General features: G+C 44.7%; 1 protein-coding gene across 1 annotated transcript in view; it reads left to right on the top strand.

The window, feature by feature from the left end:
• Positions 1–13,992, top strand: part of LOC117778140 (receptor-type tyrosine-protein phosphatase mu-like) — a 151,925-nt gene continuing 137,933 nt past the window's right edge. The window contains 1 exon segment of the mRNA XM_034613445.1: positions 1–402. Within this exon segment, the coding sequence (XP_034469336.1) occupies positions 330–402 (73 nt within the window). The 5' untranslated portion in view covers positions 1–329.

Consider the following 13,992-nt stretch of genomic DNA (forward strand, 5'->3'; position numbering starts at 1 on the left):
GCGCAGCCGCTGCTCTCCTGGAGCAGCCGGACCAGTCAATCCAGGCGCAATTCAGGAATCAGGACTCACTCACACATTCCTCCTCCTCCTGCAAGTGTGGAGCAAAGCCGGCGCAGAAGGAGCAGCAGCCGTGTCCAGCCACCGGGTCCTCTCACCTCCTCCCCTCCTCCTCCTCCTCCGCACAGGCACGGAGGACAGGGCGAACACTTGGAGACGGAGCAGCGAGAAAAAGTGGCGTTAGATTCAAGTTGCGGTTCCAGAGAAGAAGAAGAGTTGCCCCGTTAACCCCGCTGCTGCTGGGGGTTAACGCCACGACGCCGCGGTTCGACATGGATAAAGTTATCAATTGCTTGTTTGCTGCGTTGACCCTGCTGCTGTGCGCCCGAGGGGAAGTTTTCAAAGGTAAGCGGGATTACCTGGACATGTCTGTGCGCGCACAACACGCGCCGTTTCTCCCCTGGCACCGCGAGTGGAGCGTGGCGACACTTCAGCTCGAGTTTGTCCACTGCTCTGTCTGAGTGGTTTAATCGCAGTTGTGCAGCTTTTAAGTGATGTTCGTGGTGTAAATTCGAGTGGAATCAATTTGAATCGTAGGTTGTGATGGATGCATTTGAGACCAAGTTGAAAACCTGATATTTACGCACGTTGGATCCACAGTTTGCAGGCGTTCGTCAGTTTCTCGTTGTCTCACCTGTTTAGAGCTGCTGTAATCAGAGTTTGTCGTCTTGTTACTAATGTCTATGGAGTAAATTGGAGTGAAATCAATGTGATTTTAAGTCAAAAACATGATTTTTACGCACGTTTGAAACACAGTTTGCATCAGTTTCCCCCTGTCTCATCTGTTCAGAGCTGCTTTAATCGCAGTTTCTCGTCTTCTTAATAATGTTTATGGAGTAAATTCGAGTGAAATCAACACCAGTTATAGGTTGTGAGGATGCATTTTGCAGACCAAGTTAAAAACATGACATTTACGCACGTTGGATCCACAGTGAACGCCACAGTTTGCAGTTCGGGCATCATTTTGTGATTATTTGTGATCAGTTTCTCGTTGTCTCACCTGTACCGAGCTGCTGTAATCAGAGTTTCTCGTCTTCTAACGAATGTCTATGGAGTAAATTCGAGTGAAATCATTGAGTCAGAGGCTGTGATGGATGCATTTTGCAGACCAAGTTAAAAACGAACCGTGCACATGTGTGATCCACTCACTTCATTCATCATTTTGTAGTTATTTCACCTCTTCGCAGCTGCTGGAATCGCCTTGAATAGTTTTTCACCTTTTAAAATTCATCTTTATGAGGCAAATTCCTGTAAAAAAACAACGTGGGATGTGCGTCACCGTGGATGCATGTCACAGTCCAAGTTAAAAACATGACATTTACGCACGCTGGATCCACAGTGAACGCCACAGTTTGCAGGCGTTCATCAGTTTCCCGTTGTCTGGAGCGGCCGTGCGCCACGAGCAGGTGCGCACCGGCTCCTCCAGCCTCCAGCGCCACGATGCAGCCAAGTGACCGCGAGTTGTGGGAGTTCACAGTCCGTGTCTAACTTTATCTCGTGGCTGTTTTAATGTGATTAACCTCAAGCAGCCTGCTACTGTCGTTGCATTCCAGTGTGAACTCTGTGCGAACTTCATTTCTTCAGTTCTGGTCACTGTGGGGACAAGAGCCACAGTCTCCCCCCCCCTGTGTAACATCCAGTTTAACGTGCACAATGTGGATTATGTTTGGTGTCCGCTGCTCTTTTCACTAAATTCCTTGTGTCATGCACTTTAGCTGTAGTTTATGTGCGTCATGTGTGAATGTATTTCTCCCTCTTCATCACTACAAGTACCCTATTTCATAAAATAGCTGGTTTTGCAGAACTGGTGTTGAAAAAGCTTTTTTTTAATGATTGAATTGCAGTTTCCATAGCATGCACTTTGATTCCAGCTGAGAATGCATGCATCATTATATTTCTGTTTGTCATTTAATACCTTAAATTCAATGGATTTGTATATTTAATGCAAACAACCCCCCCCCCCCCCCCCCCCCCCCCACGCAGATGCAACACCCCTTCTCTAATTAATGCTGTTCACTATTCACAACACAGGCAACTTAATTTGTATTAAGTCTACTTAAAACTTTGTGCAGAGGAAAAGTTCAGGGATTAGCAGCAGATAGCGATTTGACTTATTAGACTTCCCCACATAATAACACAGACTTTCACCTTCACTGTTAATGGCTGAGCCCACAGGGACTTCACATTCAGACTCTAATTTAGCGCCTGAAGGGTCATTTCTGCTGCCTCAACACTGGCATTTAATGTGGGGGGGGGAAAGGGACATTAACCCACATTCATGCCAATCAATGTACTGAAGCTGATCCATACTGCCAATACAATTAGAGCTACACACAGAAACCTCCCTTAAACATGTGGGAAAAGGCTGATTCCATGTTTGTGTGTGTGTGTGTTTTTTTTGTATTAATGTGCCGCTCTGGGGAAGCGGTGGAGTTGGAAGTTGCAGTTGTGTTGTGGATTTCAGCTCCACAGTCGGAAGCTGTGGGATTCAGCAGGCAGCTGATGCATTTCTCAGAGAGCCTGTTGGGGGCAGCATGGCACACACATAATGTGATACCCAGATGATGGAGCTGAGCTGCTCGGGAGTGGAGGACCTCCAGTCAGACTCATAGATCAGGATTCAGATGCACTTTGGAAACTAACCGAGTCCCTGCTGTGACAAAACACTGCACTTTTAAAGCAACAAATATCTCATCTGCTAAAAAAAATGACATTTTTATTTTGTTTACTTGGCCCCATTGTCTGCAAACTGGTACCGGATGTTTAAGGCTTATACTTTAAACATTTTCTGATGAATAAATAGTGTTAATGTGGTGTAGTCTTCATGCCACGGGTCATTTTGTCATTTTATGCCAGAGAACTCTCTTACCCTGAAGCTCAAAGTATTCCCAGTCAATTCTTGTGTGAGGTTTATCAATCTCCCCTGCTGGCAGCCCCAGGACCAGGAGATTTATTTGCTCTGCAGGACTCCCAGTGGGGCCGGAGCTGTCGATAAATGTGCTCCTAATTGCACGAGTGTGTGTGTGTAAATATGTAAACCAGGAAGAAATCAATTGGATGCGTTTTACTCTGTGGGGCTGAGGTGACGGATTATGGCCACATACACACACACACACACACACACACACACACGGACGGGGAGGCTGAACGTGAGCTGGTGCTTGTGGCTTGAGACATTTTGTTGTGGAGAGGGGGGGGGGGGGGGGGGGTGTATGTGCGAACAGCTCACGAGGTAATTAGATCACTGAGGTAACCATAGTGCCAGCGTACTTCAGTGCACAGTATCGGCTGCAATTTGATCACAGGGAGCGGTCCTCTGGAAGTCTTTTAATTTACAAGTATAAAAACTCAACTGACTCCATAATCAGGATCATGCTGCCTCGGTTTCATCTCCTTCCACTGTGGGAACTTGTTTGGTTCAGATTATTCTCATTCTATATTTTCCCTTCCCGATACTGATTCAGATTCCTGGACTTTGTGTATCATGTGATCCCGAGTACTGGTCCCCATACTAGTGCATTTATAAATATAGCGACTTATTTAACAGCTGTATGCTACTAGCCCTGTGTGTAAGTGGTGATTACTGACTTTATTCATAGCCTGGCTCAGGTTAAACCGGCTTTAAGAAATCCATACAGAGAATGAATGTCATAGAACTTAATTTATTGTCATATACATAAATAAAAAAACACGAATAAAGAACAAATCCTTTAAATGGCTGTTAATGTGCATCCCCAGTTTCTAAAAACAAAAGACCTTTTAAGCTTTAAACAGTAACAGCATCAAACCATAGAACTGTTCACTCCTTCAAACAAACTGTTAACCTGCAGCCAGAGTGTAGAAAAATAGACAATTATATGTCAAACATCCATCCTGATTCACTAAGGTGCACGTTTAACTCACTCCTCGTTCACTGACCGCTCTATAGCTTTGAGCATCGTTGAATATGTTTTGATAATTGTTCCTTGTTCAAGCATATTGTGTACTTCAAAAAAGCTGGGGCATATGTATTGTGAGTATTGTGAGCTACTGACAGGACAGGGGCTCTTTGAGATCTTTAAGGGGCCAATCGGACTTCAGCTGGGGCCAGTGCCCCCGCCTGGCCCCCGCCTCTGGATCCGCCCCTGCTAAAAAACAGTAGTGGCTAGTGGCAGGATCAGCACATTTCCAGGAAAGGAAAATTGCAACTTTATCCGGGGGGGGACTAACATACTTGAAAGACATCGTATGGTTTCAGTACAAACGTTCGTGAATACCCGATCCGGCATCTTCTGAAGTATCGGGGGCCTTTTCCATGCTGCTATCGGAACATCTCTACTAGAGATGACCGTCCACCCCTCCCTCTCCATCTTTTGCATTCACAATGCCCACTGGATGCTATATTTCCAGAGCAGCGAGAGGGGGGGAAAAAATAAATCAACACTATAAATCACTTGTTGTGTACGGCCTGTGCTTCTGCTTCCTACATCATGAGGACAGCTTCTATTTTTTTTGTTCGACGCCCTGGCCTTTGATATCTATACTCCGTCTTTTGACCGAGCACATTAAATTCCAGGGAGCTGTGCACTTTGTTATGTTTACCACCTTTTCCAGCAGCCATAAAACCTGCCTTGTTTTCTGATAGGGGTTGAGCCGTGTCGCGTGTTGAGAATAATGCCCGTGCCTGGAGAGTGGAGCTGCAGTTTGTCACCGCGGAGTGACTGCTGCTGATAGCGCCCCGGTTGACCGATCCTGATTGCCATCCGAGCTGTGACTAAGGAGTAAAACAACACATCGGCTGCTCGGGAAGATAAACAGCACTTCATTTGAAGTCTGGCAATAATTTAGATTCTCACTTGAAATGTTTCTCCACTCCCAGCTGACTTAGATTTAATAGAGACTTTTCTGAAAGGTGTCCTGAAGGGTGGCAGTTTCTTTTGTGTGAGCCAGTGGAGAATGAAATTAAATATGCATGTGATTTTTCAAATTTTTTTTTTTAATATGGATGGCTTCAACCAATGTTGTAGGAGGAGGGGGAAAAAAAAGCTTCTGGTGATTGATGATAGTACAAAGCAGAAAGTGAGGTGTACATTCTTCTGTGACTTTGCTTCTCAGACACTTTTTTTTATTATGAAGATAATGAAGGAGGTAGAAACACGTGGATTTACCGAAGCTGTTCAAACGCTGCGGTTACATGTGTGACTTTCTGAGGTTTTTCTGAGTTTGTTAGCAAAGTCGTCTTAAGACTGATCATGGGGGGGGGGTGTCACTCTAAAAACTTTAACTTTAGGAACGTGCAAACATAAAATACTGCAGTAATGACTCGGTCGACAGCGATATACTGCATTTTTCTTCAATAGAGATGTCTAACATGTGTATATATTTATATATCCATCAATTATCTATACCTCTTATATCCTGATGAGGGTTGTGGGGAAGGGCTGGAGACGATCCCATTGGGCGAGAGGCGGGTACAACCCAGACAGGAAGCACAAACAATCATTGACGCGCACATTCGCACCTACACAAGGAGAACAGGCCAACTCCGCCCAGAAAGACCCCGGCCGAACCAGGATTCGAACCTTGAACTTTGTTGTTGTGAGTTTTTCACAGTATCTGATATACAAATATCCACTATCTTGTATTTATGATACAGGAAGACAAAAACTGTGACTATAATATTATGTGATCTGAACCAAACTGTAGTTTCAGGGAATCACACAAAATATCGGTGCATTTGTGTTTTATGTCCGATAACAAACAACAGCTCTTAAAGTATAATCATCCACCCCCCCCCCCCCCCCCCCGGTGAGACTGATGCACCGCAGCCCTCAGTGACATCCGTTGTGTCGCTCCTCTCCTCTTCTTTGCACAGCTGCCTGACCAAACACAGACGACATGATATCACATAAAGCTATTTCAAGGCAATCCGCATTTCAAAATAAAATCTGCCGTCTGAGACGTTGCGGCAAAGGTCAGAGTCTAACGTCAGCGTCTGAAAATTAAAGATCAGCGTCGTGCTTCCAGACGCAAGAGTCATGCCAGGTGCAAAGGCGTCATATAAGAGAAGGTTATCTAACATTTTGCTATCCTCATTAGACTTATTATAACTGAATAACAAAACATGTTGCATCCCCGAGTAAAGGGCACACAGCTTGACACATTATTCAGCTGCGTTTCTATGGGAGAAGTCAGCATCTGCTCTCTGGAAATCGCCACAAGGGCTTCGAGGAAATGAGGGAGAATCACCAAGTGAAGGAGAAGATGAAGCAGGTTAGAGGCCAAATTGATACACCTGGAAAAAAAAAAAGAACACAGATCGATGACTAGTTGTGCTCAAGTCGAAAAAAACCAAAAGAATTCTGAAATTAATTTAATTTATTCTGTTGTTTCTCCAGCTTTCTAAATTAAATTGAATTGCCGTGACAACAAACATTAAAAATTAATAAAAGTGGTATTAAGACTGTGACTGGAAGTGCGGTCTGTATTTGCACAGTGACACATTTAGTTTCGTTGGCTCCGCACTCCTTCACATTAGATCTAAAATCAAACAGTGACTCTGAGGTTAAAGTCATAACTCTCACCTTTTTGATTTGAGTGTTTTTAAATCCACCGTGTGGCAGCTGGAGCTCCTTTAATACGCAGACTCCAGTTTTAGGTCACAGAAAGTAATTTGATAAGTTAAACTTAAATAAAGTCATCACGCTTAATCCAAAATCCAAATACAAAATAAATGCAAAGGCCGACTCAAGGTCAAAACCTGATTATATTGATGAAATTAAGACTTTTAATATAACTTTACCTCCTTTACACCTCAGAGTACTTGCAAACCACTTGTTTTTTCTCTAATAAAACAGAAATATCAAACTCCTCTTCATGCAAAGACCTGTCGACATCAGCAGAACCTCGGTATCTTCCCTGTCCTGCAGTTACCTCCTGGCTTTTGTTTTTTCCAGTTCGTTCCTCAGCGAGTGAGACACATGATAGTTCGGAGTCAGATGACTGACCTGGCCGCCGGAGAACATTCCACTGTTTGACCATAACAAAATCTCTGCGGTTGTTTTTGACTGAAAGCTGAGGATCATTGTTCTTCTGCATTGTCCTAAAACTGCAGGACCTTTTGTTAAATACCCATATTTTTACCCATAATGTGAAATTAAAGCTAAACGCTAACATTAAAAGAAACAATGAGGATGAAGTTAAAAGTCGTGGACTGCAGAGCCGACACACAGACGGCAGCAAAGTGACTGTCCAGGGTGTTTTCAGACATTTTCAGGAGTTTGCGTTTCACATAGAAAGAGCACGACATCTGACATTCAGACGAGGGGTGGAGCCTGGGTGGACCAATCAGGAGGCAGGACGTAATTCCTCTGCGGAGATCGCATGTTTATGTTTTCAACACATTGACGCTGGTATCAGCCGTTATCACCGAAAGCTCTTTAATGTCTTAGTGTTTCCAGGTTAACACTTTCATTGGCATCTTCTACGTGTATGGCTCCTCTTCTTCGTCCTGAGATTGTGGCATTCTACGAGTTTTGCGTCCATCGTGTGTTAGAAACGCTGTGCACTGAACGTGTGGAAACCCGCTAAGCGCTGTTCCGTCACTAACACTTCCCGGCAAAACAAAATCTTAGAACGCAAAGTCGAGCAATATGGTTCATCGTCTCCATGTCCCTGGAGTGCCACTCCACATTCAATCATTAGCTGTTGATTTTATTTACATTCTTGAGAGGCAGTAATAGTTTGAAGTTCATTCTCCAGGCGGCGGATGTGGCTGTGTTATCTGGGAGCTCTGCAGCGGAATGATAATTGGCCTTGAGATGTGACTGTGTGAAGGATGCTGGACAAACAGAGATGCTCTAATTATACACAGCTCCTTCTTCAAATGAAGAGGATAAAAGCTAATGAATCGCACACAGGCCAGCGCAGGGGCGGCCTAATGAAGAGAGAGTGAGAGACAGAGAGGGGAGTGTTTGTAAGAGAGGAGAGACTCTGTGTGTGTGTGTGTGTGTTTGTGTGTGTGTGTGTGTGTGTGTGTGTTGGGCATGCTCGAACAATTCTGTGATCTCATCACCATGTCTTTAAAAAAAACAAAAAACCCTGGGTATAAAAACAACTTGCTATGCAGCGGATCATGTTTACAGAAGTCTGCAGTCGTTGTAGGTGGCTTCGCAGAGTCCGGGCGCACAGGAAAAATTTCACTAATTAATGCTCCAAGGGTCTGAATTGTTATTAATGGTGACGGGAAGGAGGAGGGGAACGAGGGAGGAGTAGGAGAAGCAGTTTAAATCAGGACATTACGGTGCGGCTGCTCAATTGATTGTTCGGCCTCATCTCTCTGAACCAGGCTGGATTAATTAGCAGGTTTACGGTGTCATAAAATCGTGACGGAAACCAGACACGCCAGAAACCAATGCGTGTTGTGTCTTGCAAAATGCGAAGAAAATCGCGGTTGGACGTTGTTCCCAAGATGTAAAAGTAAAAGGCCAAAATAATACGTCGTGACAGAAACCAACGTCGATGCATCTTCACTACACAAAGAGAAAACCGTTGTTGCAAAAACAATTAGGACCTTAAACGCAAAGTTCGATTTGTGTAGAGAAGCCTCGGCATCTCTATAAAGTAAAATAAACGAGTGTGTTCAACCAGGTGTCACATGTTTGTGGGGTTTTTTGCACAGTGGAAAAAGGGGCTCAACATTTGTTTTTTTATTTAATCGACTTGAGAATTAAATCTGCATCAGCGACAGATGGAGAGCAGCCGCACACATACTCAGATTGAATTGACCCCGCCCCTGGCACATTCTTCACACATCGTCCACGACCTGCTCTTCACTCAGCTGGTTTCTATTCCGCATTGTCGCCTGTAACCCGAGGGTTATTACGCGAATTGAAATTGATTCAGATACGGCACGCTCTGTTATTTGGTGCAGGTGAGCATGTATAGAGCCTTGACCTGATGCGTGAAGCCTCATTTCAAGTCTTGTCAAATAAACCCCCCCCACACACACACACACACACACACACACACACACACACACACACACACACACACACACACACACTCACACACACTCACTGCCACTGAGTCGCACAGTTGACGAGGCTCTAAGTTTCTTCTGTTATTTCATGAATAACTCTTGAGTTGCCTCCTTCGCGGGACAAGTGCTCTCGCTAACTCGGAGGAGACTCTCTCGCTCTCTCGTGCCAAAAAGCTGTCAGCGTACAGGCCGCCGCGCCTCACACACAACTCGCCGTGTCGGTGGCTGACGTGTGTGTTGGTGTGTGTGCGTGTGCGTGTGTGTGTGAATGGGAGGCGGCTTCTGCTGTTTCACCTTGTCTCCTGTTATTTATTAGGCCTCTGTCAAGGCTCAGGCAGTAGGCAGGTGTACGTCCCTCCCTCCCCCGCTCCCCCTCCTCCTCCTCCCCCCCAATCCGGGGCCTTATGAGTATAACCAGGGGCAAAATTCTCCATTACTGTCAGTCCGAATCTGTTGCCGTCACATTAGCGCACGTCATCCAGTCATTAATGCATTAGGCCTCGTTTGAGTGCCTGTTATTTGCATTGGCTTTCTACGCCGTCTATTTGCCCTTGTGCTAAAAGCTGCCTTGGCTGAACCTGTTGACCATTTAACTGTTCAATAATGAAGCGATCCCCCAGGATGAATTAGGCCCTCATTGATTTTTGGTGAATAATGGTTATTAGTACGTGGAAAAAAAACGAAAATGAACCGTCTTTTAATGGTCTGTTAATGGGGACATGTGGCAAATTTCAACCTTTATTTACCTGCTGTACTGTGTGTTTTTAAAATGCAGCCGTATTCCCATAGCATATGATCTCCCCGCTAACGGCCGAGCGCGCCATTATCCACCCTTATCCTCCCCTTCTTCCTCCCAAAGCAGAATGTACCTGATTATACTCCTATCGGTCACACTCCGGCGCCTATTTGGAGGCCGTTATCTGTTTGTGGTGGAGACTCCTCGGGGGAAGCATACAGCCGATAAGAGACTGTTGTTCTGTAAACAGCCCTCTGACTTCCTCTGGCTGGGCTTGGCTCCCTTTCAAATGGGTCTCCTTTGTATTGGCCCTAAGCTCAAACCTCCGCGTGACTGATTCCCCAGGCGGCGGTTTAATGGCATTACTGTACGCTCTGCGCCGCGCCGGGTGGTCACTCTGGTGCCGTCGCAGCCGGAGGGGGGGTTGTCCGTACCCTTCAGAAGCAGAGGGAGACGGGGGGAGAGTAAGACGGTGGGAGCGATGTTGGAGGAAAGATGAACTGTTGTCTCTTGCTCATCATGCGGAAAATGAGGATGATAATGTGACCCCCCTCATGCCCTTAAACTCAGTAGCTTGTGGTAATGGAATTATCAGGTGGTGCCGCAGTGTTTTTCCTCGCTGTCAATCACAATTTTAGTTTTTAACCATGTGGCAAACCCCTTATGACCAGATAAATTAGATCCTGACTTTAGCTTCTCACAGGGACACTTTCAGACACGCACTGAACTCTGGTGATGCACGGCAGGATTCAACGCTAGCGAGCGGGGAGTTTGATGACGTTTCTAAAACGCGACAGTAAATATCTGCCCCCGCCTGCTGTATCTCCCCCCCCCCATCTGAATCCTGCAGAGCCTTTGTTGCTGTTGTTGGAGAATCTCCCGTTGTGTGTGTGTGTGTGTGTGTGTGTGTGTGTGTGTGTGTGTGTGTGTGTGTGTGTGTGTGTGTGTGTGTGTGTGTGTGTGTGTGTGTGTGTGTGTGTGTGTGTGTGTGTGTGTGTGTGTGTGTGTGTGTGTGTGTGTGTGTGTGTGTGTGTGTGTGTGTGTGTGTAAGGTAAATTGGCGGCGAATGTCCGGACCCAATTCTCTGCAGGACATGTCTGAAAACTGCTTCTGTAAACAGTCAGGTGCATCAATGGCTCCTCCGGGGAGGACTTGGCTAACTGCTGGACAGTCAGTCAGTACCGTTGAGCTCAGTTGCACGTTCCCCTTGTTTAATTCGCTAACGTGCCTGAGCAAACAGTGCATTGAGAATCAGCAGCCACAGGCAGTAACATAGCAAATTGTTGCACCAAATAACTCTGGTGTTAAACGCCGCTTCATCGACACAGCCACTGAGACACACAGCTGCGGGGCCCGCGCCGAAGACAAAACGATAACTGGAAAAGATGATGCTTGGCTCGAAGCTGGGCTCCCACCCTGTAATCACAGTTTGACATGCTAAAGAAATTACAGGGCGCAGGAGTCATTAGAAGTGCGGCTGCAGCGTCGCATCGCAAACGGAAACAAAGTTGAAAACACATGTTTTTGGAATAATGCACATCTGAATAAACAAAACCGGCGAAAATCTGACAAGTTGATTGTAATGATAGCGCGCTGCCCGCCCGGGGGGGGGTAGAGTCAGTTGGATGTTGGACTTATTTGTATCAGGGTGAAAGAAGGAGTAATTAATGTGGAGAGCCTCGAGCATCAGTTGGTTTTCCAGCAACATTATCATCAGTCCCGGCGCCTCAGCTTCACACATCACCCTCTCCGATTAAATACATTAGAATAAGCTTGACATGTTTGTTGTGTTTCTAATGTTAAAGTGAAACAATCTGTCTTTGTTGGATTTTGTTTTTAGATTTAAAACACTTGGTCCAGTTGTCTTTATTTATTTTTTTATTTTTTTTGCTCGGTAGCCTCGAGAGCTACAGCTTAAAACCCTCTGAACTCTATGTGAATATTTTTTCTGTAGTGTGAATATCATTACCCGCTGCTGAGGCTCGACTGAAATGCAAACATGTCTTTTCCCCGTCCTACAAAGTCTTTGAGCAAGTCCCAGGGCTAATCGAGGATTTCCCTGTTGCCATTCCCAGATCTCTAAATGGGGCATTATTCATAATAGGATCCCTGCTGAAGGTGGGCTGTGGAGACATTTATAAAAAGAGTCAGGCACAAGAAGAAGAAATAAATCCAGAGCAGCTGGATTCACACCAAATCTATGATTTTTATTTATTTATTTTTGTCACCACATATTTTTTTAACCAAATTCAAATATGCCATCATGTTTTTGTTTTTTTTATTGCTTGTCATGGCTGCTGCTCTTCCTTATTCACCCTCCTACAAATTATGTAAATGTTTAAAATTACTATTCAAAGAAGAAAGCCCTCTAGCTGCTGGTTAGCAACTTGCTAGATAGAAAACACCAAATGAAGCAGAAAGACCTTTTAACAGTGACATTTTCATTTCCTATTTATTTTGGGATGTATATGTGTATAAATAATTAAACTAGCTCACCCTCTTTTCTGAGTATTTCCCAATATGTGTATATTGTGCATGATAAATATTCATTTTTGTGACCACTGATAATCACCGGATTGATCCCATGCGCTTTTTTAAACCTAACCAAGTAGCACTGGCTCCTAAGTTTGCCAAACTTTACTGTGAAAACTAACTGAACATAAATTAAAATAAGTTCAGAAAGTATGAAGTAATAAACTGCACCAATGAACAAGCTTCTTTCTCTGAATGTTATTAGCCACAGTGATCAGCTGCTGACTCCAACATTTCAAATAGTTGCTCTGTCTTGTTCTGGTGACGTCATTTGGGGGCAGAGCCTGCGCAGTAGTGATCTGGGGGTGGAGCTGCAGCATCAAGACCCCGCCCACATACCAGTCACAGCTGTCGATCATGATACCACACCCCCTTTTGTAACGCATCAAATAACTGATAAGAAACAAGCTTATTAGAGAAATGAACACCATCTTTGTAAAAATAAAATTTTACGCAGGCTTGAATTTTTTTAGTTTATCCCACTTGCTAACCTGGACAGGGTGTAGTTCATTACCTGTACAGGCAGCCACTAGGGGGCGATGAAGATGTTTTGGCTTTAATTAGCTGTTATGTCGTTTATCCGTCATAATTTAATTAATTCAACAACTAGATAATTTAAAATACAAAGTCGATATTTACGATATAGTTTTTGCACTGACATAAACAGACGGGATGTTGTATCGTACGCTGCATCGTCTTGAGAGATACAGGAAACATCACTGCACATACGAGCGTGAGTGAAGTGAAGTGTTGATGAGTTCATTTTCCACACATGGCCTCGGCCTCCCTCTGACAGGCCGGCGTGGCTCATCCCCGGAGCAGCCACTCGGCCTCATTTAGTCGCTGGAGGAGCTGCAGCAGCATCAAACAGTGCAGATCAGCATCGCAGTGGCCTGGTGAGGCAGAGGTTCAGACGATGAATAATTTACTCCCGTGAGCCCAAACTTCTTGCCATCAGACTAATATTCAGCAGCACCTGTGTGTCTGAGAATCTTCCCCCCCTTTCAACCCACAGGTTCTTCTCCCGGGGGGGAAAACCTCACCCCAGCTGTGCTCTCACCGAACTGTCAGAATAGCATCGCAGTGGCTGAGCTGTGAGGACAGAAGTGTACAGAGGAAATGTAATTCAGTCTGCTGCCGTGTGACTGGACTCAGCAATACCGAGGAAAGTTTGGACATAATTAGGACTGGATTGAGCCTCACTACTTTCTTGCCAGCGACTGTAATGCAGCGGTGAATATTAAGACTAAGAGCTGGCATCCGATGTCTGCACGTATCCGTAAACATGTTTACTTCGTTCTTTGACTGTGTCGCTCCTGACTTAGATATTTACTCTCATCGCAAAGGTTCAGTCAGTCGCTGCATCTCCATCGACAGTTTTCCTTCAGACGGAATCGTAGATGTTTAAATTTAAACATTTCAATCGTAGTGTTCAAGTCTAGAGATTTTTGAGAATGTCACGATATTATGAGAATTTTCTTTTCAAAGTCCCGATACTTGTGATAATGTGGTGCTGATGTGACAAAATATTGAATATGACATAATTTCTAAATTATATCCTCTGATATTTCATCCAAAAAAGAAATGTAACCTAAAATTACGCCTTCATTTTTGTAAGATTATATCTTTTTGGGAAATTCATGACTTT

Source organism: Hippoglossus hippoglossus, chromosome 17 (genome assembly GCF_009819705.1).
Source record: "Hippoglossus hippoglossus isolate fHipHip1 chromosome 17, fHipHip1.pri, whole genome shotgun sequence".
NCBI lineage: Eukaryota > Metazoa > Chordata > Actinopteri > Pleuronectiformes > Pleuronectidae > Hippoglossus > Hippoglossus hippoglossus.